Genomic DNA, 26592 nt, shown 5'->3' on the forward strand with positions numbered 1-26592 from the left:
AATCACACAACTGACACTTTCCCTCCCTCTCTCCCTCCTCTTCCTCCCACAGCCTGTAACTGTAACCTCCACGCCCGCCGCTGCCGCTTCAACATGGAGCTGTACAAGCTGTCGGGGAGGAAGAGCGGTGGCGTCTGCATGAACTGCCGCCACAACACGGCCGGCCGCCACTGCCACTACTGCAAGGAGGGCTTCTACAGAGACCTGGCCCGGCCCATCAGCAACCGACGGGCCTGCAAAGGTACGAGTCCAACCAAAACTCAAAGCTCTTAAAGTATAAAACGCTTCATCAACTCCTTTGATCTGTGAAGGGAAAGTGGTGTTCCTAAGATTCTTGTCTGCTGTTTTCTCAACTCGTGGTATTCTGGCGCTCCACTTCATAGAGCTGGCTTGGCAGGTCTCAACTCGGCCCTGGGGTTTTGCCATAATAACCACCCGGCCCTCGTAATAGCCCCCTAGTTTGATCAGAGTCAGTGCTGTCAAGGGAAATGCGTGAGATTTAATCGAGCGTCAAGATTCTAAAGTCCCCCTCCGACGCCAGAGTAAACACGATCCAATCAGCTGGTGTGAGTGTGACTTTGGCTGTCAGAAACTTAAAATCCCACTAAGGTACTTCATTCTGCGTGTTTATAGATCAATAAGCCATAAAGGAACAAAGTGGCGATGTTCAGTTGCAAATGAGAAAGCGTAAAATGTAAAACAAGTCGTGATTGGAAACATAAGCTGCCATGGTAACGGTGAAATATCTGGCATTTCTGCCTCGCAGCGGAGAGAGAAACTGATTGATGCTGCGCGTCTAGAATGTTTCCCTCCGCACCACAGACCACATCGCATCATCGCCACTTGACCTCGCCGCTTCATCGGGGGAAAGATTTATTTAGCTTTTTCTTTTTAATATTCGCCGTGGATTTTTCTCTCCCTGGCTGGAGTCGTTACAAGAACAACACGGGTTTCCTGTATTTGTTGCTGAGGAAAACACTCAAATCAGTTGCAGACGTTGAGAGGAGGAGGAGGAGGAGTTTAGTGTTATCCTGCCGATCCTAACGAAGGTGAGGGATCACTTCCAGAGAATTCCAAACAATGGCGATGGCGAGGAACTGCCAAGCGCTCACAGCCGTGAAAGATCTGGGTATAAAATTTCATGGCGAAAAAAAAACAACCTTCCACTGGCCTCGTCTCAAGTTTGCCCTTTTTTTTTGCAGCCGAGCGAAGCCGTAACCGTACACGGGAGGTTTGGGAACGGGAATGATGTCGTTAGTTAGTTGCGGCGAGATGTGGAGCCGTTCATCATCATCCGGGCCGATCGCACAAACGCCACAGTCGCCACAGACTAGCATCCGCATGAATCCTGATGGTGTTTCAATTGGGAATCAAATATCGTAGGCAGGTTGCATCTGTTGATGTGCAGCCGCCTCTCTGATACCCGAAACGTTGCCGCAGGAAATGCCGACACTTTCTTCTAATTTGTCACGCCGCCTTTTTATTGCATCGACTCTCTTGGCCTTTGTCGAAGCAAAGAGATCAGGTGGTAAAGTGTTTGTCGCCCCTCCCCCTCCTCTCTCCATCCTCCTCCACTGCCCTCCAGATGTGAAGTAGACCATCCAGGTCGTTCTCCACCTGGGCGGCTGTATGGACTCCGTGATTGATCGGAGCAAATTCCGCAGGCGGTGTCAGCTTCCCGTCCTTGCTTCTTTCTTCTCTTTTGCGCGGCCGTCGTCTCCCTCCTCCTCCTCCTCCTCCTCCACCGTCGCTCCAACCGTCACGTGTCACGTCTGAGATGGAGTTACGACAATAAAATACAGGTGCGGGAGCGAGGGGGTGAAAGGGGGAGGGGCAGTGCGGTCTGTTTCTAATCAGGCCACAATCTGATGGAGCGCATGAGGAGTAATTCACCTCCCAGCTCCCCCCCCCCCCCCCCCCCCCCCCCCCGGCGGTTCCACCACACTACCTCCCACATACACCAAACACACACACACACTTATTTAGCGCCGAGGGCCCAGATCAAACAGGAACTCCACAGGGGGCTTGGACGCTACAGTTTCTACGCCGCCCGCCCAAAGACTTTTACGGCATCAGACACATTAAAGTAGTCGACGATATTAAAGAAAACAGCAGGTGGTCTGGGCGCCTGGATGAGGTCTCCCATAGTCCAAGTCCAAACCTTTGTGCCAGTCTAACCGTTGACCACAAGGAACATTGATAAAAGGCAATGAAACTGCGACGCCGGCCAACGTAAACCTCAGCGGTCTCAAATGTCAAACTCCACAGGCAGAGTGGGGACGTTTGCTTTCAGGAGAGGCACAGAGAAAGTTCAACAGAAACGTGACGGTAGTTCTCCCGCTAAAACTTCTGCTATCATCATATTATCCCACTACGTCCACGTCATCTTAACGCCGTAATCAGACTGAAATGAGCAGAAATCCATGTGTGGCAGGAGTTTTGAGGGTCTCTCTATAGATCAACACTTATTGTTTGCATTAGTACTCGTAAGAACACAAACACCAGGTTTACGTTCCTCATGTATCTAACACAGATGCTTACACTCAAGGTGGTGCCTGGTGAGCACTTCAACTCCCGCACGCACACACACTCATGCAACACTAATCAGTTAGACCTGTGCTAACGCCTGTCAGGAGGACCACAAATCCCGGCGCGGTGCCCCGTCACGTCTGCAGCCGCGCTGACGGGGCTTGAAAAGTCATCAACATCTGAAGACGCACATAAAACTTCAAGAAAACCAGGGACGAGGAGGAGGAGGAGAGCCTGGGGGGTGTGGGCTGGGGTGGAAACTGACACACACACACACACATACACACACACTTGTCCATCACAATTCTATGGCCCTGTGCAGCCTTTTCAGATCTGGCATTTGCTGGTTGCTTCTTGCTGAGCAGTTTGAGATGTTTGCCTCAAACTATAGAAGCTAGAAGCTCAATCATCCTCACATCAGCCCAGGAAACAATAACTAAACGTCCCAGCGACAGAGACACACAACACCAGAGTTCCACCAGACAGATTGAATAACGCTGGGGTGGTGGGGGTGCAGGGGGTTTCTGTCCTCAACATTCAAACAGCATGTGTTTTGACGTCCCAACCATGGTTTCATGCTCAGATATAAACCTCAAAACCGCCATCGCCTTATTTTATTTTGACAAAATCAGCCTGTGTACTCAAAACAAAAATCCTTTCAGCATGAGGATAATATGGAATCACAGGCACAAGTTGTTTTTCCTTGTCTTGTGTAGCAGTGTGTTTAAGCAAAGCATTCATCAGCTGGAATGTCAGAAATTCCGACTCTATGCGGATGACTGCGTTGTCTTCAGGCCCAGTCGCTTCGCCTTCTCCAGCCCGTTTTGAGACACATGGTGGGGATTTTGCACGGCCGCCCCAGCCGTCAGATTTACGTCGCCGCGCTCGGCTTCAAACGGAGCGCACCGGGGCACTTCGACACCTGCGGACCCCTCGGCCCCCCGGCCCGTGGAACACACAAAAAAAAAGGGGGAGAACCTTCCTTCTTTAAAGATCTGAGCTTTTCCCGTTAATCCCTCCCTTCCCCCGCTGCCAGACGCACTCGGTGATCACCCCTGGGTCAGTTTCAAGTCCCTCTAACCCCCCTTCCCCTTCGCATTGACCCAACAGGTGGTAGAGTCCTTAGACCGTATAGCTGCGGCAGAGAGAAAAACGTGTCGGCCGCAAATAAACACGTTCACAACTCCGTCAAGCGGAGGCTCGAAACTACGGCGTGTCAGCAGCTGCGAGAGCTGGCAAGAACCTTTAACAAACTGTTTGAGTTACATGGATTTTCCGCCCAAAAGAGTCATTTTAGAGCCTTTCGTGTGTTTTCTTGATAAGCGTAGACAATCGCGGCGATCGTGTTTCAGCTGAGTCATCGGATTTCTTCAAAGATTGCAGCAAATTTGACGGGAAAAGCAATTTGTTGTCTCTTATGTTTGGCACGGTGTCAGTGAACAAGACTAGAAAGGATCGTTTCCTTCAGCCATTTATGAATAAAGTACAATTTCGAACGAGCGAGATCCGTCAATCAAACCCTTCCACTTGCTCTTACGTGTCACCAAATGAGCTATAAGTGCTGCGTTTACGACTGGGAGAGCAAATGTCTGTTTTTGTTTGCGGAGGTGAAGCGGCCAAAGGTTGCTGACGAGCCCACCAGAGACAGTTCTGACAGACATTCTCTCGCTCGCCCGCTCCCTCTCTGATATCTTGCTCTCCCCTCTCTCCCTGTCATCTTCTCTTAACGTCCTGTAAAACTCTCTTGGAAGCCTTTTCCGACCAACAGAGCAGGTCTTGTATTTTACAGCTCTTAAAACAAAACAAGTCCTGTGTTGCTGGAGGTGACTCGGATAGAAATGGCCTCCATGCAGCTGAACCCCATCGAGCCGCTGCCAGGGAGAGGCGACCCGAGTTCTTCGCTTGTTGCCGTTGGCACTTTCTGGGCATCGGTTGACTTTTTCGGGAAGCGATGAAACAGCAGTGTGTCATAAAAGCCACCGGCCTCCAAACACACACATTTTAGGGGAGTGGACACAAGGTGAGGGGTGAGGAGGGCAACTGGCTTTAGTGACACAAACACACACACACACACACCGGGTCCGTCAACCTGGTTGCTCTAAATTTAAACATCTGTCTACAGAATCCAGTGGAGGAACTCTTATTGTTGATGTTTGACTTGTAGCAGCTACCTTCACAAATTACCTTCATAATATTTACCTATTTTCTCTCTCCTCTCTTTCATTACAACCCCCTCTCCTCCCCCTTTGTACATTTTAACCCCCTCAGCATGTGACTGCCACCCTGTGGGCGCCGCGGGCAAAACGTGCAACCAGACCACAGGCCAGTGCCCCTGCAAGGACGGCGTGACCGGCATCACCTGCAACCGCTGCGCCAAGGGCTACCAGCAGAGCCGCTCGCCTGTGGCTCCCTGCATCAGTGAGTGAAACACACACACACACATACACACACACGGATGTAAGGTTTTTTTTTGTTGAGTGTGTGTGTGTGTGTGTGTGTGTTTAATGGTTCATGTTTTTCATTTCCTGTGTGTGTCATTATGAAATTATCAACACCAGTGGCCCGGCATATGCAGCCGTGTGGAAAGGAGGGCAACTTCCCGCCACACTGTGTGCCAGGCGGTACCGCGGCAACACATCGTCAAGGCAAAGCGGCGGCGTGCTGCTGGGCGCCGCCGTAGCGAGCGCTGCCACACTGTGCCACATGGTGCCGTGTTGTTTCTCTCACATGCGGCTCCGGAGCAGATGGCGAAGGGGGCGAGCGGGTAGAAAAGAACTGCGGTCACGGATGGAGGACCCCCACTCGCTAAAACTTGCATAGAACAAGAGGGATTGTGTGTGTGTGCGTGTGTCCGTAGCACGTGCACAGACTGGGATCCATGAATGACAACTGTGTCAGTCTCACAGAGGGCATCTTCCCCTCCTCCTGGGGCCCTCCCAGTCCCCCCAAGACAGAGAACAAGGCCATTAAGGGGCCAATTAGTATGATGGCAGCGACCCTCGCCTGAATGTCCCTTTCATCATCTCGGCCGTTTCAAGATGCGGCCATCAGGGCACAAGGACGTCGGAGTGGCTTCCAGCAGCTGCTCCTGCTTTTCAACAAAGCTCAATGCCCTTGTTTGTTTTTGTTGGTGGGGTGTCCATAATTTCAGGGAGGCAACCGACGCTTTTTGCCAGGAAACAGCTTTCCGAGAACCCCGCAACCTCCCCGGGTCGGTTCAAAACCCCCTAACCTCCGAATCCGATCAAAAGCAGATCCTCGGCGTGGATGCTTAAGCCTTGTGTTCCAGTAACTCTTGTTTACGCTAAAAAGCAGAGGGGCCTGTTGTTAGCATTAGCATTTGTATTGGGAGGTTGCATGTGATTAGCCGAGACGTCCTGGAGGAATTCCACCAGGCGAGAGGCACTTTATAGTGCAGCCAGCGGGCACAGCGAGGGAGGCCATCATCTGTCTCAAGACGATCCAACCAAAAAGTCCCCCCCCTTTGCCATCTGTCCATCTGGTACCATTCTTGTATGCAGATGACACAGCGATGATACTGTGGCATCTGCTGGAGGAGGGCAAGGCTAATTTAGCACGCCCACCTTTCTATCTTCTATTTAAATAACAATACATGTACCACAAAGAATCAACAACGCTCCTCTCAAAATGTAGCGGCTAAGGGCTCCGATTCAGATTTGGCGAATTAAGCGAGGCCACGTAAGTCAAAGGATCTGCAAGGAAAGTTAGACGATGTTCATGATGTGCGATTGGCTGATAAAAGCGTCGAGTCCATTCGACCTCTGAGCGTTCTAGAACGCGTTCGCCGGCCGATTCTTTCTTCTTTTGCCCAATTTTGTCTTGAACTGCGCTGCTGCCAACACTAAATTGAGCCACAGTTGGACGTCAGTCAAACCCGGCTCCACTTAAGCTGCGTCAGGATGGTTCAGCGTGTTCCAGAGCATAAACACCACACACACAAGCTGTCACATTCATCTAAGGAATGCAACGGTTTATTTGAGCCTGTCTTCCCTCTCACCACCAATACGTTTCCCTGTCAGTCTGTCTGTGTTTATCTAGTGTGTGTGTGTGCGTGTCTCCATGTGTGTGACACATGTCATCTTCCAAACGAAACTACTCTGGTATTTACCCCTATTTTTTAATCTCTAGTTGTTGACTGGAGAGACTCTTCCTCCTCCTTCTTCATAGTCTTCTTCATGGTCTTTAAAGTGAATGTAGGCGTTTGTTTGACGGCACGTGCCAATGGAGCAGGCGTGCAGCCAAATCACTCGCACCACAACGTCTACACGGAGCGTATAGATCTTCTAATATTACTACTACTACTAATAATGTTCTATTTCTTGTGTCGTTCAGAAATCCCGGTGGTCAACCCGACAGCTGTGGTGAGCAGCACGGAGGAGCCTGCAGGTTAGTACGAACCCGCCGCCACTTATCCAGCGGAAACGACATCTTTATAGTATTTGTGGGGTTTGGTTGGTTTTTAAAGGTGTGGAATAAATATTAACACAGGGTGCGGCTCAGGTTTTGATGTGAGGAAAGAAGAATGAAAGAGCGCCACTAAATGTTCCCATTGTCTTTAGAAGAAGGAGAAACCTTGGCGTGTTCTTGGCACCGGTTCCCCAACCACATGCCGCAAGTTAGCGGAGCCTCGCTGTGCCTGAACCCAACAGGCCAGCAGAGAAGCAGCAGAGGTGATTAGTTACAGAGTGGAGTCACGAGCTGGGAGAGCTGGGAGAGCTGGGAAGTGACGGAGAGAGTTTTGCCGACCGAGGGGAACCCTTGCAGATTTGTTCAGACTCTCCTTCCGACTCTCCAGCTTAGGCTCCGGTCAATTACCCCAAACCGTATTTGTCATCCCGGCCCCGTTTGAATGGGAATCCGGCGTGGATTCGGAAACGTTGATTCATTAGAGGGTTTATTGCGCGTATATCAACACCCGGGCCGCAGCTCATACCTCCCAGGATTTACAAAGAGACTCGTGGAGTTGTAAAGGCCCAACTCCAGCCAGCGAGCATCAATAACGGCAGAAAAACCTCCCAAGAAATATTAGAAAAACAACATTAAGAGCAAATAATTCTCTCATATTTGCCACATTTCATTTCCTCCATTTAAAAGGTTCCTGCTTTTCCTCTCATTACCTCCAGAGCAGCAACAGTCCAGCTCTTTCTTGTGTGTGGGAAAACGTTTACGCGGCGTCTGAGAACACAAGGGCTTGTTGACGCCGCCAGCTCACCTCGGCCACTACCAAACACGCCCGAGCATCCCGCCCCCCCCCAACCATCCGTCTACCCCGGGGTCTTAACGCAGCCATAGAACCGGGCCTCCTCGCCAATCGGAAACCTAAAGCCCCCCCGAAATGTGTTGTTTTTTTTGTGGAAGGGGGCGGTAGATGCAATTTGTCCTTGTCACGCCGCCATGAAAGGCGCTGGAGGGGACGAGGGCGTCCAGAGTCCCCCGGAGCCAATTGTGCCGGTTCTCAGTGGGCCGGCACTTCTGGGTCAATGGCCGATTCACCCGGAGCTTTTCCAGGTGAACAGCCAGCAGTAAGGGAGTCTTCATGGGAAAACACACATTGGCCCGCCGCCAGCGTTTCACCACTGATACCTCCAGGCTATCCACTGTATACCACACACACACACACACACACACAGACACACAATGCCTATGATCTAATGAAACCCATTGCCATCTCATGCAAATGCACGATAATGATCTACAAATGAAGAAGGACAGTCTATGATATTTGAGGGGCTTAAAGCCAGTGTGTGTACAGTACACACACCCACACACACCTCCACTGAGATTTTTTTTCATCTTCATCCCGTCTGCTCTCTTTCCTCGTTTCCTCTTTGCCGGCTCATAAAACCTCCCCGCCCCGCGCTCTGATATACGGGCCGAGCCTCCTGGACAGTTTAACGGTCTCCTCATGTCCCCCTCCCTCTCTCCCTCCCTCCCTCCCTCCCTCTCTCCTTCTTCTTCGACACCGAGCGACACGACAGGGCCCGTGTTCTTGGGCATCTCATAGAAGCGGAATTTGAAGGATTTTACTTCAGCGTCCAGTTACCAGCTGTGTGTTTGTTGTCTGTCCTCACATTTGGGGGCATTGTTGGGGTTTTGTGTTTCGTGCGTCCGCTCAAGATGCCTGATTTGGATCGTTGCTTAGCACACAGTGTCCTGATTTAGCGATACAACACAGTGCTTTACTTTCTATTAGACCAATCCTGCTGTAGATTCCAAAACAGGGCCTTTCTTCTGTTTGTCTTATTGAATTTCCCAACATTCATGCCCAATTTCCCCTGAGCTCTGATCAAAGAATAATTGACAAAGTACACAAGAACAGCCAACACACACATATGTGCTCTCCTGCTGTCCTGAATTAGCTTATCTCCCAATTTCCATAAAGTATTGGTAGGAATCCATTTTTCACTCTCACATTACAATTTATCCTTGTTATTCTAATCCCAGTGGCAGATTTTGCATATGTTGTCACGCGATACCCGCTCATTTCCCAACACGTTGTGTTTTTATTGCGGCGTTGAGGGTGATATCATCTAACACGTGTGCTGGATAAAGATATAAAGTCACTGGTTGTACTTTGGAATGGCCACAAGTGGCTGTGGCTGAGCTGGTGTTTGGCGTTTCAGGCCTACAATCGTGCAAAGACGCAGTAAGAGACGCAAACCGAGATGATTTCGGTCCCCTGAGGGATCATCGAAGACATCTGCACGACCGCTCCACCTATACTGGAGCGGTCAGCAGAGGTCATCTGGCTGGTGTGTGGTCTGGGTCGTCACGCTGGCAGCCCAGGCCTATTCACCTCCATCCAACCATGACCCGCTTCCACCGCCGCTCGCTCTGTCTTTCCTCAATACCCCAGAAAACATGTCAAACCAAACACTTTCTGCTCCTCTGGTATGTTTCACTTGCCTCCCAGCGCCGGGTGTTGCGCCGGGGGCCTTTATGTGCGCTTAGTCAGAGGTCGTATTTTAGCACACAAAAACTCCAACCAAGCCTAACATCAGCCCGCACGGCCCAGGCCCCGCTCGCTGTTTCCTTTGGAGCCTTGTCAGATGTCAGCGGGTACATGCACACGGCTGTTTGCTACCAGGTTACTTTAAAATCAATGAAAAGGATGGATCGGAATTCTTAATATTCCCAATATGTAGCAGGAACAACAACAGTGATTTATGCGTGTGTGTGTGTGTGTGTGTGTGTGTGTGTGTACTGTGGTTTCACAGAACGTAACAGTTTACTGTGTTTTGTCACGCCACGTTGGCTTTACAGCCGTAATGGTCTCAACTGCAGAGCTGAACAGACTCAGAGCAGGAAAGGGTGAATCATGAAAGTGTGTGTGTGTGTGTGTCCTAAAATGGAACCTTTTGAATTCTAAAGTGTGTTAAACCCCATTTTGTGTCATGTTGTCATGTTGACCATCAGTGAGAAGGTTTGTTTTGTCTCTTTTGCAGACTGTGAGTCTTACTGCAAACCAGTCAAGGGCAACCTGAAGATCAACATGAAGAAGTATTGCAAGAAGGATTTCGGTGAGTGCCGATTGATTATTTAATGTGATCAATAAAGCCACAGTGTTGAGAAAGTGAGCGGGACCTAATTGTGTTTGTTGTGGATCTCTCATAGCGGTGCAAGTGAACGTGCTGGACATGGAGACGGTGGGCGACTGGGCAAAGTTCTCGGTCAACGTGGTGTCGGTGTACAAAAGCCGTGGCGAGCCCTTAAAACGCGGCGACAACATCCTGTGGGTGCACATGAAGGACCTGGCCTGCAAGTGCCCCAAGATCCAGATGAGCAAGCGCTTCCTGGTGATGGGCGGCGTCGACGGAGGGGCGGCCGGCGGGGCCTCGGGCCCGGGGGTGGGACCCGGGGGCGGAGGGGCCACTGCCGCCGCCGCCTCCAGCCCCGGGGCGGAGCGCATGGGCCTGCTGGCGGATAAGAACAGCCTGGTGATCCAGTGGCGGGACGTTTGGACGCGACGCCTGAGGAAGTTCCAGCGCAAGGAGAAGAAGGGGAAGTGCAGCAAAGCGTGATGAGGGCGGGGCTAAAGAGAGACGTCACTTCCTACCTCTCCCTCCCACTCCCACCCACTTTCGCAAACTCTGACCCGGTGTTTGAGACGTTTGTCCTCCTCCCCTCCAGTCCGTCACGAGACAATGCACATTACAGACTGCATGTACCTTACCTGCCACATTGTGTATATTGTATAATTGTTTTCCTTTGAATTGTTTTTGCAAGTTTTGTCGATGTAATGTCACGTGTCTTTTTGTCCAATGGGTTTGCCTTAAAAAGGGACCGTTAAAAAGGGTATGAAGTATCGATAAAAGCAGACGACCACAGCGGAAACGTCCACACACTCTCTCTCTGTTCCCCCCTGCTGCTTCCTCCTCATCCTCACCCTGCATCAGAGACTGACAACAGCACCTCACACGTCCCAACCCCCCTCCCGTTTGCCTTCTGTGGATTTTACCCAGCAGAGTTTGACGGCCGCCGTTTCAGCCAAGGACCCCATTTCCTCCACAGCAAACCTCTCAAACTGCTGCTGCTGCTGCTGCCTCACAACTCATATCTGCACATCATGGGTGCCAACGTTCGCGGTAAACTTCATAATCCTGCGTGTTGCAAGTGAGTCACATTTCCAGGCCGCGGCTTCCGCCATCGTGACTCACCGCCTTTCATTTTGTCCTTGGAAGGGAGATCAAGCAATGCGGACAAATGGCTGGAATTTCAAAACAGCGGTAATATTTCCAAGAAGACTGGGTTTTTTTTTTTTTGCTTTACGGATAATAACAATATATGGATGATCTGATGTCGCCGCCTTTTAAGCTTCTTCAGATTTCTTTTCATGCAGTAACAAGAAAGCAAAGTCGGGTAAACAAGCGGTGCTGTTCCCGGTGGAACACTTTGACAGACTGAAGGAGCTATGGGCTGCTATGATTTAGCGGTGGCTGATTGTATTATGACGTGCAGCAGATCGCATTTCTGTCCTCATGTCGCTTTGTTGTGTTTGCATGTTTTGTGGTTTTTTTATTCTCTCAGCGTGGCAAAATGTTAACAGCGAGCAGAGCGAAGGGCCGAAGCGTCACGAGCGCGCGGATCCAAAGCGAAAAACACAAAAAAACGTCCCAAGCTGTCATCTTTTGCCAAATAAGCACAGACAGTTCCTAAATTCGATTATGCGACCGTGAGAGTCGGGGGGCGACGTATAGACCGCAGAGAGAGCCGTCTGGTTGCTCTCAGAGCTTTTATCTGCCTCTCGCCGTTATTTCATTTTGTAAAGCGCATTACGATTTATTTAAACGGAGTAAAAAGATAAACACACGAGCTCGGAGAGGCACGTCAAGTTAGCGTAGCAGCGAGGGAGCAAGCGCGCCGACAGCCTTGTCATGCTAGCCCCGCGGTTATACGCTCCTCTGGCTGCGGCGGCGTGTTTGGTTTGTCGTCGCTCCAAAATCTTCTCCGTTTCCGCCTCCCTCCCTCCCTCTTTAACTGCTTTAGCGTGACACGTATTCGCCGTGACGCCGCTCTGCAAGTTCTCAGTGTATCTCTCGTTGTAGCTCCTTCGTGTCTGAGAATGTACGCGCCAAGCTGTGAAGAACTCACACAGGTCTGATTGTAAACCGTTGACGAAACGACGTCGCCAAGTCGGAAGAATGTGGTCCGCAAGAGATTCGACCCCGTCAAAGTAAAAGACAAGAAGAAACGCGGTTAGCAAGAGCGTAACATCTCATCTGATATTTGAACCAGATTAGCGAAACCGATCCAAAACCAAAACAAATCCGCTCCCTGAACCGTAGCGGACAAATTTGCGATATAGCCGCAGCAGAATTCCAATAGATGGAATTTCACAAAAACGCAGAACCAAACAGTGACGTTATTTATGTGTCGGCTGCACGGACAGACAGACAGACAGGTGGTGCGACAGTAGCACCAGTCTGCCCCGCTGCCGTATGCGAGCGCGGCGTGACACGGCATGATGGATGCTCGCCTTACGTGCCTGCGAGGCCTCTCTGGAGGATGCCGGTGTCTCAGCCCCCGGTCAAACGCGGACTCACTTTCCTTCCCGGAACGTCCAGAACAAAGAAAAGAGAGAGAGAGGGAGAGAGGAGAACGACGAGCCGATGATGAAGAATGTCTCTGATCTGTTTCACATCCATCCATACATGTTTGTCCAATGTCCCCCATACGTTTCCGCAGTGTAAATATGTTGTGGACTCTCTGCCTCTCGCCTGCCCGGCCGCCCGCCCGGCCCGGGATGACTCAGCGCGTACACGGATGTATAAACCAGATGATGTTATATGGATGTAGAAACCAGAAACATATGCTTTGGTGATCAGCACCAGAAGATGTGGTTCATGATATTACAGAGAATGTATATTCCTTTTTTTTTTTTTTTTTTGGTTTTTGACGTCGTTTCCAGGCAACAGCTGCCCGATTGTAAACGATACGGAGGAGAATGGAGTAAAATGTGACACGGGCTTGATGGGACCGAACCCTCCTGCTGTTCCCATAGAGGTCTACAGATGGGAACTGACACAATGACCCTCCCATGTTCTGTTTGGTTACATTTAAAGCCTGGAAATACACACACACATACACACGCACACACCACACACACCCCAATAGTCTTTCATGGAGAACAAAGGGACTCCTCCCTGAGTTCAGCCCTGCTCTTCTTCACTTGTGTTCTTATATCAAACGTCTGCCTTGTACATTTTCCTCTTGAGGCGATGAACCACTGACTTTTTAATCGTAAGTGATAAAAAAATAAATTATTAGTTAATGACACTTGTGTTGATCGTCTGTCTGCAACAGTGAGTCCAGAGCGAGTTTAGGTCTGTACACACACACACACACACACACACACTCAAACCTGTATATGAGTCAGACCCAGCGCAGAGCAGAAGAAAGAAGACACCTCCCTTTCACTCTCTCTGCCTCTCTCTCCCCTTCTCTCCCTCTCTCTCTCTGTCTCTGCTCTCTAGCCAAACAGGCCTGAGCCATCCATCCTCCTAAAAGGTAAATTACAGGAAAGCGCCCATTTATCATCGCTCTCCCCGGGCATCGCCGCAGGGCTACTGAAATTGTCCCCACACACACACAAGCAGGTGAAATCTAGATTTATGGCTTTATGAAAGATGAGGCTGCAGGATCGGAGCCAAACTTAAGGGACCAGGACTCTATTCCACTTGTCGGCTCCGTTACCTCATAAGTCGACTTTAAATCTGTGATGTATGAGAACTATCAGGCATGGCCCCGAGCTCGTCCAGATCGTATCAAAGGACCTATCTGTCCATTTTCAGACTGCAGAAAGCCAGAGCCTCCAGACTGCAGACCCAGCATGACGCCTCTCAATAAAGCCTCATCTCTCACTAAATTGAACTCCCCGAGCAATTCTATTTGAGATGATGGTAAGATTGGAGCCCTCACAGGTGTTTGGAGTTGCTCAGGATGGTTGGAGTCTCTTTGGTAGGAGGTACGGAGGACGACAGGTGCAGAGAGTCGTCCTGAGAAGAGAGGAATAAGTGGAAACACCTGTGAAGACGCTGTAGGACCAAAGGAACATCTACAGGTTTGGGTTTTCCATACACTGGTGTGACTGAAGAGCCTAAGCCCCACACACACACACACAGACACCACCCAGCAGCAGATGAGGAGGAGGTGGAGGAAGAGGGGGTGTGGCTTAGTATTGACGCTTTCATAAGCTGCCAAAGCGACATCATTGGCTTTGAACAGAGCCTCATTACCACCTTCAAAGCTCAACAGCATTTTTCAGCATGCGGTCTCTCTACTTCTCCTCCACTCTTCTTCTTCTTCCTCTTCTTCTCCTCTTCATCCACCTATTTCTATTCTAATCTCTCTGACGTACTCCCCTGTGTGTGAATGTACGACTTACAAGTATAAATGTGTGTGTATCTTTGAACGCTCCTGTCTGTGAATCTGAGACTGTGTGTGTGTATGTGTGTGTGGGTGTGTGTGTGTGGGTCACCAAGTGCTGCGGCCCCCCCACCCTCGGCTAAAACCGCAAAAAATGTGGCGAGAAATCTGTGTAGACCGAGATCATAAATATTCAGTGGTGAAGGCCCGATCTCTCTCTCTCTCCCCTCTCTCTCTCTCTCGCTCTCTCTCGTTCCACTGCTGCACGTCTTCTGCTCTGAGTGAAACCAGCTGTCGTGTGAGGAGGAGACACTCCACCCCCCCCACCCCCCCCGCTGGAAAACCGACATACATGCCGTGACAATGACCGCACCTTAGCGCTCATTGCACATCTGCCATCCTTCAATCTCGCCGTCTTTTCCATCTCTCCGCTCGCCAGTTCAAACCGCTCCCTCGCTCTAAACCCCTGTCTCTGACGCTTCCGTGTGGAATTCACGCCGATGCTGCATTCCCCCGGACAACTTTCCATGTTGCACAAAACTGGGATTTGCCGTTCTCCCCTGTTTTATTGGAGAAACAAACTTTATTGGGCTAGTGAGTGATTGAAAAGGAGTGAAGGGGAATTGTGGGTAATTTAAAACCAGTGTGGTCCACTGATAGGAGCATTGTGCGGCGCAAACCTGCTCCTAATCCGCCCTTCAGCTCTGTGTTTGATTGGGTTCTGTTGAAAATGGGGATGAGTCTGCCTCTTCAAAGCCTGTAACATAAGAGGAATGTGTGTGTGTGTGTGTGTGTGTGTGTGTGTGTGTGTGTGTGTGTGTGTGTGTGTGTGTGTGTGTGTGTGTGTGATTAAGAGGCTTGTGTGTGTGGATGGACAAACAGAAATTACACCGATGCATTTGTTGGGCCTATTACCGTCCCTTTGAGAGGAATCGTGGCTCCGGGTTCTGGTTGTGAAACTTCCACTTCGATATTTGTGCGAGAAAACGCTTTTAACGACATTCAAAAAGACTTTTCACGTTGCGTTTGGCCGCCAGTGAACGCTTCGGCCCCGATCACGGTGGGCCTGCGAGCCTCTCCCGCCCTCCTCCCCCGCCTGAGAGCGTTGGCCTCGGTTTAGGTCGAGCTCCGGGGAGAGAGAGAGAGACGGCGAGGAGGAGAATTTAAAAAGACAAGCTTGACAGGTTGGACATTATGATAGATAGAGGACAGGACGAGACATCATGGGTTTGCGCTCTAAGCTTACAAGGTCAGACCAGGTGGGACGGGTCACACTAATGCAACGCACACACACACACACACCACCTACAGGACGCTTGAAGGAGATTAATTGCAAAGGAACCGCTGGACTAAACGCGGGAGTAATGATGAGTTCCACATTTTATATTCTGCATAAATACAATTGGGAGAGCATTATTCATCCGCGCTTTACAAGTGATGACAGACTGATTGGTGAAAATGTGCCATTTGAGCAAGATCCATCCGACGGGCCAAACATTTGGTGAAAGATGCATAATTGAGCGCTGAACCGGTGCGGGCGGCGCTGCAGACTTAAAATAATTCTGACTCATTTTTGGAAGCCGATGCTCGCTGCTCGATAAAATGGACGGAAGACAGAGACGTGTTGGAGGTAAGAGCGGGGGGGGGGAGGTCGGGATTGTTTTGCGTCCTACCACTTCCAGGGAAAAGAAAGTCCAGAGCCAGGAAGGAATGATGGGTCGCAAACAAGACGGGTTTTCAGAGAGAAACTCGGCCTCTGACGCCATTTTTTCTACCTTTGAGTCGTTTCTTTCCCTTTTCTATGTTCTTTAAAATGGACCCTCACTCCAAACATCTCCGTTACGCTCCAACTCGGGCGTAACTTTCCCGTAAAAGTTTGTAAAACTGGTGGGAATGCTGCTCAGAGTGGAGCTTGCTTGCTATGTTTCAGCCTCCTTGTTGTCTCAATTTCTCAGCAATAAAAGAATACAAGATTCAGTTTAGATCTGGCTCCTTTCCAGCTCCACGCCCCCCCAGGCGATACTGTACCGCCCCGCGCCGGGCCGATCCGCATCAGGCCCCCATCTGTTGGCGTTTAGCACCAGCTTCCCCGCCTCGCCGCTGATCTCCGGTCTACATTAACTGCCCTAATTTGTCTGCCGAAGCCCGCTGTGATTGCTACCATGTGATGTGATGTGAAAGGTGAGGGACGCCTACTTATCTGTGAAGGAGGAGGACGCAGAGACGGGGCACCGCGGGGGGTAGTGGGCGGGGCCAAAGCGAGCTGGCAAGCGATTCGAGAACTACATAAAGAACAGGGAACGTATGGAGGAGACGGGAAGAAACGTAAAGCGAGTGACTCAACCTGTGTGTGTGTGTGTGTGTGTGTGGTTTTGATGGTTGAGGCTCAAACCCCGATGAGTCCAGACTGCGATGTCATCCGGCTCCACGGTCCAACCGGGGCCTTTTCCCGCACGGATGTCCGCAGGCGAACACGACCACAAGAAGTCTGTCCACTTCTTCCTACGCCAAAATTCTTAAACCCCCCCTCTCCTTTCCCAATCCTTCCCTCCCTCTTAACGGGAAAAGGAGACTTTTCCTCAGGGAATTGGAGATGGAAGTCTAAACCTTTATCACCGTGTCGAGAAACGTATATATGTTTTCAATCTCTCTCTCATCACTCTGCTGGTGGGACCACAACATTCAAATCAGAGAACAACCAGGATCTGTAAGAACAGGCTTGGTCCCAGGTCCACATGTGAGTTTCACATCAGGCTAGAGGTGCTGGACAGTGCCAGCGTAACACACACACACACACACACACACACATAAATAACAGGAAAGTCAGTGAGCTTGGAGTCGTAGAGGGAGAAAGGCGACTACATCTTACATTTGCCAAGTTGTAAAATTGGTATTTCCAAAATTTTCCAAGAGCAATGGAATGAACGTTATGGGCACACACACACTCACACACAAACACTCTCTGGTCTGGATTGATTTGCAGTTCCTTGGTCTGGATTTCACCAAGCACCCCACACATGAAACTCATTGAAAACCTCTGGTTGCATCTCCAGGATCAGAGATGATCCCAGCTGACCTCTGACCAGCATCTCCTCCCATGTTAGGTAAACAGAGAGACTTAAGAAGATCAGACCCCCTGTTATGATCACACACACACTCCTCCAGGCAGCGACCTGCTCTCCCACCAAGCCTCCGACGAGCAGCTGTGGCAGGAGGTCTGGCGTGACCCGGCCCCCCCCCCCCCCCCTGCCCCGCCCCGCCTGTTTTCCAGGACAGCGCCTCTGCCAGGGAGCGTCTCTACCCAGAGAGCCATCACGCACTAATGATGGCCGCTGGACCGCCACACGTCCAGACCAGCCAACATCTGACATGCTGGAGTTTGTAATGTGAAAAATTGCCAGGTAGCAAAGGTCTCCATGACTTTCCTGTTCAGTCTGGACAATGTTGACAGAAGTGAACGTCCAGGCAGGGTGTCTCCTCTCCACAGAGCAGGTTTACTCACAGGTACACTCAGCATCAAGTCCAAATAATCAACGGGGGTAAGAGAGAGGACAGTTTGAAGGGGAACGCTTCCTCTGTGCAGGAGAGGCTCACACCCGCCCACCTCCTCCTCCTCCTCCTCCTTCTCTGGAGGAAGTTCTGGACAACCAAAGCCTTGTGCCTGCCAGTTAAAGCAGGAATCAGGCTCTAGGTTCAACAACACGGGCACCTGTGAAAATACGGGCAAGCGCACCACGTATCAACCCAAATAAACTCACCTTGGCGCAGAGCGAGGGCACGCTCTGATGACAGATGCCACTCGGCAGCCGCGCCCAGAGCCAATAAAACACCTCATTAGCATGATGGTAGAGCGGAGGGCTATGTGTGCGTTTCTCTGCATATAGGCTTCTGTCGTGCAACAGCATCTGTGCTGGCAAAGTGGAGCAAACGCAGACAGAAGAATCTGACCTTTGACCCGTCTATTGCAGCTATACACAGAGACGCGTCGAGTAGCGACAACAGTTGCACAACATCTGAACATTCACACAAGGGGCGCCTGTGTTTGGGTCAGAAGCAGTGGTTTTTAATAGAAGTTAATTCCGAGGTGTGTTTGTCACATTTCTGAGCCGGGCGGGGTCCCGCTGGACGCAAAAGCCTGACATGTTGCAGGAAAACCAGAGGAAACCACACTTCCTGTCCTCTACTCCCGTTTCTGGAGCCACGACGGCCGCGGCCAAGCGACGGCCCGGGCGGCGCGGGCAGCAGCTGCGAGGTGGCAGAACCCAGACCGCAAAGTAAGAAAGGCATCGTGTTTACGTTGGCCCGGCTCGCCGCAGCCCGTCACCGCTGACCGAGGAGGGCAGTCGCTCAAAAACACACATAATATGTGAGACGGGCACACAGAAAACGGCCAAGGTCCAATCTGGCGCCGACCCTGCCTGTTTCCTTTTCCCCACCGGGAGCCATAATGAAAGAGAGCCGTGCTTGGCTTCACCTTGATGGGTTTTGGAGTGGTGTTGGTAAATCGTTACATTTGACCACTCATTACCGCGGGGGGAAGGAAAAAAGGAGCCCGTTTCCTCTTTTTTAATAGGAGAGGCTTGGACGCGGCCTGCAGGAAGTTCGACTGCACCACCTTAAGCAAATTGTTTCCATCATAACGTTCAGTGAACCCTTTTAAATCAGCGTGAAGGCTAAGTGACGCTTTAGTGCAGAACTTGGGCTGTGGTCAGTGGTGAGAGCAGGGACGTCTAGTATGAAGCTCTGTTACAGCAAAAGAGCAATAATATTCCCAGCTGAGATATGGGAATGTCGGGAAGATCACATAAAAGTGCACCTGTCCCAGATATTCCACAAGCTCCTGATAGGGAGAAGGAAACCTCATCCGACCCATCGTGACAGACGGGGAGCAAGAACAACCTGACGTGGATCGGAACGCTTTTCTGAAACGACTCTGATCTTCTTTCTCTCTCCCTGCGCTCTGCGACGCGGCCGCATGCATCGATACTTCTGTGCCGTGATGCCTGCGCTTTGAAGAGTCAACATTGATATTCACATGTGCGGCCTGGGTGTGTTTACATAGCCCACTGACACCGGCCGGCCCGGGGGTCCGAGGGGAGATGAAGCCGCTTTTTTGCGCATAATCAAAAACACAGCAGGCTGGAAATAAAAGCAACATGAAGAAGCACTTAACTTCCAGCGCTTCAGCTTAACTCCACCAGAAACCCCCCGACAAATGACAGTTATCTTTAGGGGTCAAGAAGCTCACAGGGCCCCCCCTGCCCCCCCCCCCTTTGGCCTGGGCAAGGCAGTGTTTGGGCTGGGGGTGTGTGTGTGTGTGCCAGGGGTGCCACGAAAAAGTTATGTTTATTATTCCAAGCCTGAGGTGAGGAGAAGGACGTTAGGGGGAGGGGCTTGCGGGGGGTCGTACCACACAAAAAGTGGCTATAATAACAACCAGGTGAGAGGGATTCGTCAGCAGGCAGGAATGCTACAGATTCCTGAAGCCACGTTCCAATTATGAAAGTGCAAGGGATTAAAATGAGGGAAGAACACACACTTAACCTTCATTAACATCCCAAAGGGGGACCTGGCGAGGAGGCGTGTAGGGCACAGATGGAGCGAGAGTCCGTGCAGGTTGGTGGTGCGAACACGTCTGAAGGTGTTGAGCTTGAGCGCCGCCGCTACAATAACTCACGGTCTCAGTGCCGCACGACGGTGGAGTTTGATCCACCAGACATAAATCAACCCCGATCGCTATTCTGTCGTATTTTCTCGCTCCCTCATGGCCTCTGTGATCCAGTTTGGGATCTCCCTCCCTCCCTCCCTCCCCCGTTCGCCCGTCGCTGCTCTGTTGTACGGCGTGCAGCGTTTCTCGCCGTTATGCGTGCATCCTCTCATTTTCCCCTCATTCTTTTTTAACTGCGGCCACCTGGTTTCAATTAAGGGGCCATCTGGAGACCCCCGCTGCAAACGCTCCCACCCCGAAAGATGGAAAGTTACCAAAGTGCGTCCTGATATGTGGACAGATGTGCGTTTACTTTATCTCTTCCTTATTCTGTATCAGGCAGCTCCTGTGTGTTTGACTGCAATATGAAAACTCTGACGTGTCGCTGCCCAGATGAGAATTTAAGCAACTGTGGTCGGTGCTGAAATTCAGTCATATATGTTTAAAATTCCTCGTGGATTCTTTCCCTCCGTGTGTTTGTCTTCTCTGCCGCCGTGCGAGCCGCGGCGTCGGCCCTCCGTGTTTTTCTCCCACGCTCCAGCGCCGCACATGGCACGGACCTCCACCCACGGCGAGTATTCCACCTCGCAGGGCCCGGTGCATACCTGCGGGCGAGCCTCAGCTGCGGCAGTGCAAACACACAGAGAGAGAGAGAGAGAGAGAGAGACCCTACATTCCTATATGCCCCGAACCTGCCAGTCTGCTTAGCGTCATGCCGCTGACGTTCGACGACGTTCGCTGCACGACAGCCTGGACTGCAGCTGCGGTGGAAGTCCAGGCACGACGCTTGCACGAGCCTGCGTGCATTGGCTGAGCTAATATTCCATACACACACTTCCAGACGTAAACACACGCATACACAACCATACATGCACAAACTCATCCGTCCTTTTCCCCCCTCGCAGTAAACTCCTCTCCAACCTCCTAACCTGAGGTATGTACAGGTAGGAGCTACACCCCTGCATGCATGTGGGACTGGTTTGTGTGTGGGTGTGTGTGTGTACAGGTGTGTGTTTCTGCCTGTGTGTGTGTGTGTGTCGTTCCCAGCCAGTCTCATTAAATGCATCCTCAGGCTTGCAAAGGCCCTTAAGAGAGAAACACCTGAGCCGCCTCGTAAAGCTCCAGGCCGCAGCGACCTGTGCAGCTGTCTGCCTGTGTCCGCTCCCTGGATCTGTACTTGTTAGCAGGCGTACACACACGCGCACACACACACACACACACTTTCACAGGTTGACTGCTGACCGTGTGCTCTCACCCTCTGTTAAGTACTTTGTGCCATTATTGAGAGATTTGATTTTGTTTACCGATAACTTTACTGTGTGTGTTTCAGTGTGTGTGTTTGCGATGTGTGTGTCTTGGTGTGTGTGTCCTGGCTCCAAACCCCTCATTCTCAACTTTCCCTCCAAATGTTTGCCTTCCCCTCCAGACTGGGATAAGTACACATTTCTTTACGACGCAACATTGCAAAACGACCTGACACAGATACAAACACAGGAGGATGTACACACACACACACACACACACACACCAGCTGCTGTTGGTGGAAGGTGATCTTTTCCCACTGGGAGCTCAACCAGTTTTCTTTTCATTAGTCTACCTGGTGGCTGAACCTCCCACACACACACACACACACACACACACACACTATCACAATAAGCTTTAATTTTTTATCGACATGTCCAGACGGAAGCGGCATTCCAGGGAATTAGGCTCAATTTCACCTGGCCTCCAGTGTTTTTGGTGAATACAGTGATCCTGCAGACCCCCCTCTCTTCTTCAGCACATGGAACCTTCCGCTCCCCAGAGCCCTGACATCACATCCCCGTCCATATTGCATCTTATATTAAAAAGAAATTGACCGGCTTCATTCTCCGGACTCGCAAATCAGATTCCCGACGGATACGAGACGTTCCTGTCTGCGCTCGTCGAGTTCCCAATGAATTTCAGCCCCGAAACGTAAAAATTCATCGCCGCGATCAAATTATAAGCAAAACAATCTTGCAAATATATATCAGGTGTCGTCCCTCTGCACCGCCCGGGCATTCCACCTGGCAGACGCCGGCTTACCAGCGGTTTGCGTATACATACAGTGTGTGTGGGGTCAGCGATATAGCCGCCGCGTGTTTGTCTAAGTATTCCGTGTTAGTGTACACAGGAACGCCGTGTTTGGACTGAACGGTTGCAGTTGTTGTCACAGGCCCGAGTCGTCTCTGAATCGTCCCGTGGAGCGGTGAGAGACGCGGCTGCTGATACGTCTCCCCTCCTCCTCCTCTTTCCCTCCCTTCCTCTCCCCCCGACCCTCCTCCCTTGTTTTCGTCTGCAGCTTGGGTTTAGTTTGGTCTGCGTGTCAGAAGCCCAGGGTTGTTTGGTTCTCTAACACAGCAGTGCGGTTGGGAAGTTCCCCCAGCAACCAGAAACGGTGGAGGCCGTAATAACGAGCGCGAGAGAGAGAGAGACAGAGAGCGAGCGGGTATCGCTTTCAACAACGACCGTGACTCACGTCTGCCAGCTCAGCAGAAAACAGCGCCACCTACAGTAGGTTAGATTCAATCCGTTCAAGGTAAAAGCAGGCACAGATGTTGGAAACCGCAGATGTGAGGATCTGGTTTAGGAAAGCGTAAATGGATATTGCGAACAGGACAGAAACACCATAACTCTGCTTTATTATGGGTCTAATTTAAACTCTGCAGACAGACAATGAAGCATAATGAGCTCATTATCCTCTCAGACCACAGAATGTTGTACCCAGTGAGTTTTAAATCAACCACCCAGAGGAACAAACTCCATATTTCACTCCGGCAGGTCTGTGTGAGGAGCAGCGACCCACACAGACACTGCCTGCCTGTTCTCAGCTCCTCTCCTCCTCTCAGATGTTTGTTTCTATTTCCAGAGAGTCCTCGTCCTTCACCTACTAACAAATGTGGAATGCTGCGTCCGTCCAAAGAGGAGACACTCCAGCAGCTTCACACACACACACACACACACAAACGCACACACGCACACAACCTGTTTCTCATCTCGCTCTTTCACTGCTTTGACTTATTGTCTTCTCGGCTGCACAAATCATATTAAAGTTGTTGCTGGCTGCTTCACATCTTTTTCTCAGCTTTAGAGAACGTGTGCGGTCTCTTTACTTTCATAACTCTTCTCGTTTATCGTGTGTTTGGGGCCGTCAGTGGCTCGTTCTATTGCGCAATTCAGCCTTAATGCCCTTATTAAGCAGGATCATTAGGTTGATCATTCTTATCACGACCAGCCTGAGAGTTGATCAGTTCCTGTGAAAAAGGAGCTCATCTTTGGCAAACCACAGAAGAAGAGTATCCACCTGCTCCTTTCTGCCTCCATGGTGAGCAGCAGAGTCTCAGAGGCCCATTAGTGTTTTATCAGTCTCGCTCTGTGGTAGCAGAGGGGGGGGGTGCAGGGTGACCTTGGGCCCCCCTGCCCCTCAGTTTGAGCCCCTGCACCCAACACCCCACCTGTAATTATGTGGGGATTACCCCTTTATATAAGCCAGTCTTTACAGCATCCAAAGGGACTTCCTGCTTCCATCCTAAACCCTCCAATAAAAAGCCACCTCTGTCGCATCACAGCAGGGCGCCGGCCAATCACCGCCTGTGCCCGGAGACCCTCAGTGGGATTTGAAGGGGCCGCTGGGTTCATATTGGCTCATTTATGAGAGCAGAGATGAACTGCAGGGCTGAGTCACACACCTGTACGGCCTCTCGGGTTTCTGCTGCGTTTCACGATGCTCGTTCCATCGAGGTAAATTGAGCGCTTGGCGTATTTCAGACCTCCTCTCAGCCACCTGCTCTCACGATATGGGACCTTTTCACGAGCACTTTGCCCCGCAGCTGGGCCGCTTCCTCCCCCCTTTTCTTGGAAGGTGCAGCTCGGTTGACGCGTGGATTGAATCGGTTAGTGGAACTCAGCGTTGGCCATCGCTCAATCTATGCCCCTTATTTTCAAACGTCGCCGATGAAATCTCTGGCAGTCGTGCCGATGCTGTGTATTGTAGAACGTAGTGGGATGCGTTCCAGCTCAAACCCTATAGACGACAGCGCCCCACTTAATCCAAAACCTTGTTGAAAGGAACAAGGAAAGGGAAAGAACTATAAAGTCGGGCAGGAATTCTGTTTATGGGGCAGCAGAGCGCAGGTGCCAGGTGGAGCTGGCAGAGGACGACATCGTCAGAGGCAGCGGCTCTGCCAGATGGTTAAGGGTTTGAGCCGCACAAACACATGCATATATACAGAATAAATATATAAGGAGGGATTTAAGCCACACGCTTTTACAGGTGCATCGATCGCCCTCTGCTTCACGGTGAAACGCTCACACGTGTCGATACACACAAGTTCAGCCACGCGCTTCTGTGTGCACCAGCCGTGTTATTGCTCCTGGACCGTGCCCCCGCCGCCCGCAGCACCGCTGTCGCACGCAATGTGCCGACTGAAAGCTCCACCGAGTCACACACACACACACACGGAGGGAGAGAGAGAGAGGGGGAGCCAAAGTGGGAGGGAGAAGCAAAAGGAGGGAGAAGCAAAAGGAGTGAGACGCACGGCACGAGAGACTGAGAGTGAGAGAGAGCGAGAGAGAGAGAGAGAGAGAGAGAGAGAGAGAGTCAATAAATAAGTCATACAAGCTCTGCCAGTTCTGGTCACACCCAAGTAAGAGGATTAACCCGGGTCACCATGCAGGCAAGGACAGACGTGGAAAAATTCATTTAACAGGTCGAGTAAAGCTGAATATTTGGTGAAATCGTGCAAAGAGATTTAGTGAAAACAAAAGCGCCTGTGCACGAGCAGCAGGATGCAGTGAACACCCACTCTTTACAAGCCTGCAAAAGGTGGACGCTCTGGCCCGCTCTGGCCCGCTCTGGGCTGCGTTTGGACCGTTTCCTCCCCGCTGTAAACATGTGGGCACCAAAACTACACCAAGCGTCTTCTGAATGAAAACTCTCATTAAACCCATGATGGTTTTCTCCGTGCCCAAGATGGGAACAATCCAGGCCGTCTTCTTTCCAACAGCAGCTCCAAACCTCCAGAAGGAAATAGGAAGGAGAAGGGTTTCTAAGAACTCTTCTTCTTCTTCTCCTTCATGATTCATTCAGTGTCGGAGGAAACGACTGACGCCCAAAAGCTCGCAAGAGAAGTGAAACTAATAAGGGAAGTTAAAAAAGACGACGTGTGCAGGAAACCAACCTCCGCCGGGCGTTTCGTCATCGATTCGCTCAAACCGCACGAGCTATTTCGACAATCTCAAAACGTAGCGCTGTCGCTGTTTTGAGCAATAGGAGGCGCTGAGGATCCCATATGGGAGTGCTTGGTGGAAGTCCCTGTGCTTGTGAACTTGGCAAGGTGCCCCCCACCCCCTCCTCTACAATTACATCCAGATGCACAGCTGGGGTCAAGAGGGGTCACTCCCCTTTTTATTAAAGAGTTTATTAAAAATAATACCGGGTTAGGAGGGGGGCCGTACTCTGTCGTTCTTTTTGTAGCTTTCTCCCCCCTTTGGCAGCAGATGTGCCCGTAGCAGGTGTTGATATTGTCTCAACCTGGTCCAACCCCCTTCCACCACACACACACACACACTCCAGTTCCAGCCATCCCTTCTCCCTCCATCCTCGCTCTCTCTCGTCTTCTCCCCTTATTGTTCCCTTTTTAATTGCAGATATAAAAATGTCCAAACTCTGCCCTCTTTGATAAGGACGGAACATTCCATGCGTCTCTCAGATGTCCGTGCCGCTCTTGCAGTAACCCAACTCCGGTTGAAAGCATTTTCCCCCCCCGGAGGAAGAAAGAGGCGGCTGGCAATCGACGGGGCCGTAGGGACACCTGCAGGTCTGCAGATCGGCCCGACTCAACGCCGACCAAACACACAAACACCACAGAAAGAACTATCCCCACACACACACACACACACACACACACACACACACACACACACACACCCCGCTCTCCCACCTCCGCTCCCCTCGGTGATGTCCACACTGATGAGAGCAATAAGTTGAAAATGAGGACAGCTGCTCCTCTAAACCCCGTCATCAATTTGTCCCGCTCATTAAAATTGGCTGTAATTGAGCCTAATTGCGGTCAATCATGGCTGCCAATGGTGCAGAAAAGTGCGGGGTATCCCTTTACAGGACCAGGGGACGCTGGAGCTGGAGGCGGGGGACGGCTCTGCCCCGGGAACAATGATTGCTAAGTATAATCTTTGTCTAATCCTCGCCGCAAATGACCCGTTTGATGGAAAGGAGAACAAATAATGCAGTAATGGCGGACGAGTTGAAACAGTGCGCCGTCTCTCCAGTTCGGCTTACGTCATTCCAAAGTCTGACGTTCTCAGACCGACACGATGAGGACAAAACTGATCCAGGTCCTGTTGAAACGTGATCCCGCCCCCCCAGGTCTACTGTCACTCGCAGCAGGGGCGAGGTGATTGACTCCTGCAGTGCTCTCCGCCCCGTCGAC

General features: G+C 51.1%; 1 protein-coding gene across 1 annotated transcript in view; it reads left to right on the top strand.

Annotated features, from left to right (window-relative positions):
• ntn2 (netrin 2) overlaps nt 1-13293 on the top strand; it is a 31757-nt gene extending 18464 nt beyond the window's left edge. The window contains exons 3-7 of the mRNA XM_076151480.1: nt 53-241; nt 4798-4947; nt 6883-6936; nt 9996-10070; nt 10165-13293. Of these exons, the coding sequence (XP_076007595.1) occupies nt 53-241; nt 4798-4947; nt 6883-6936; nt 9996-10070; nt 10165-10571 (875 nt within the window). The 3' untranslated portion in view covers nt 10572-13293. The remainder of the gene's footprint in view (nt 1-52; nt 242-4797; nt 4948-6882; nt 6937-9995; nt 10071-10164) is intronic.
• The last annotated feature ends 13299 nt before the right edge of the window (nt 13294-26592 follow it).

This window comes from Genypterus blacodes, unplaced genomic scaffold, assembly GCF_046128005.1.
Source record: "Genypterus blacodes isolate CSIRO-AG114 ecotype Tasmania unplaced genomic scaffold, CSIRO-AGI_Gbla_v1 ptg000055l_1, whole genome shotgun sequence".
In the NCBI taxonomy this organism is placed as follows: domain Eukaryota; kingdom Metazoa; phylum Chordata; class Actinopteri; order Ophidiiformes; family Ophidiidae; genus Genypterus; species Genypterus blacodes.